We start from the raw sequence: 339 nt of genomic DNA, 5'->3' as shown, positions 1-339 counted from the left end.
AGGAGCATAATTCATTCTCATGATAGAGAAGAGACGAACTTTTTCTCCCTTTCTTACTTCAAGAGGTGGGACTTTGAAGGCTTCCTCTATCAGAACCTGCATGAATTGGAGTGTATGTACAGTGTAATCGGTTCCGGAAGAGACCTGAATGAGGCCTTCGAGTGTATATTGAAGTAAATCCATCTTCATCGCATGCGAAAAGAAAGGAATGCGAGAAACTGTCTCTTCATAAAGAGACGTCAATTCTCTCCTCAATTGGAGGTCCTCCCGAAGTCGCGGGAAGCCTGTTGGATCTACAGGGGGAGGAGGAAACTGTGGAGGGGTGCAAGCAAACATAAA

The 339-nt window shown here is 45.1% G+C and overlaps 1 protein-coding gene across 1 annotated transcript; it reads right to left on the bottom strand.

The window, feature by feature from the left end:
- Positions 1-60: 60 nt before the first annotated feature.
- On the bottom strand, positions 61-312 carry CSUI_011537 (uncharacterized protein; the record flags this gene model as incomplete). Its single annotated transcript, XM_068071635.1, has 1 exon — positions 61-312. A coding segment is annotated over one exon (252 nt), but the record flags the coding sequence as incomplete, so codon positions are not given.
- Between the last annotated feature and the right edge of the window lie 27 nt (positions 313-339).

Source organism: Cystoisospora suis (assembly GCF_002600585.1).
Source record: "Cystoisospora suis strain Wien I chromosome Unknown contig_13127, whole genome shotgun sequence".
NCBI classification, from domain to species: Eukaryota; Apicomplexa; class Conoidasida; order Eucoccidiorida; family Sarcocystidae; genus Cystoisospora; species Cystoisospora suis.
This window is presented reverse-complemented; position numbering and strand designations above follow the sequence as displayed.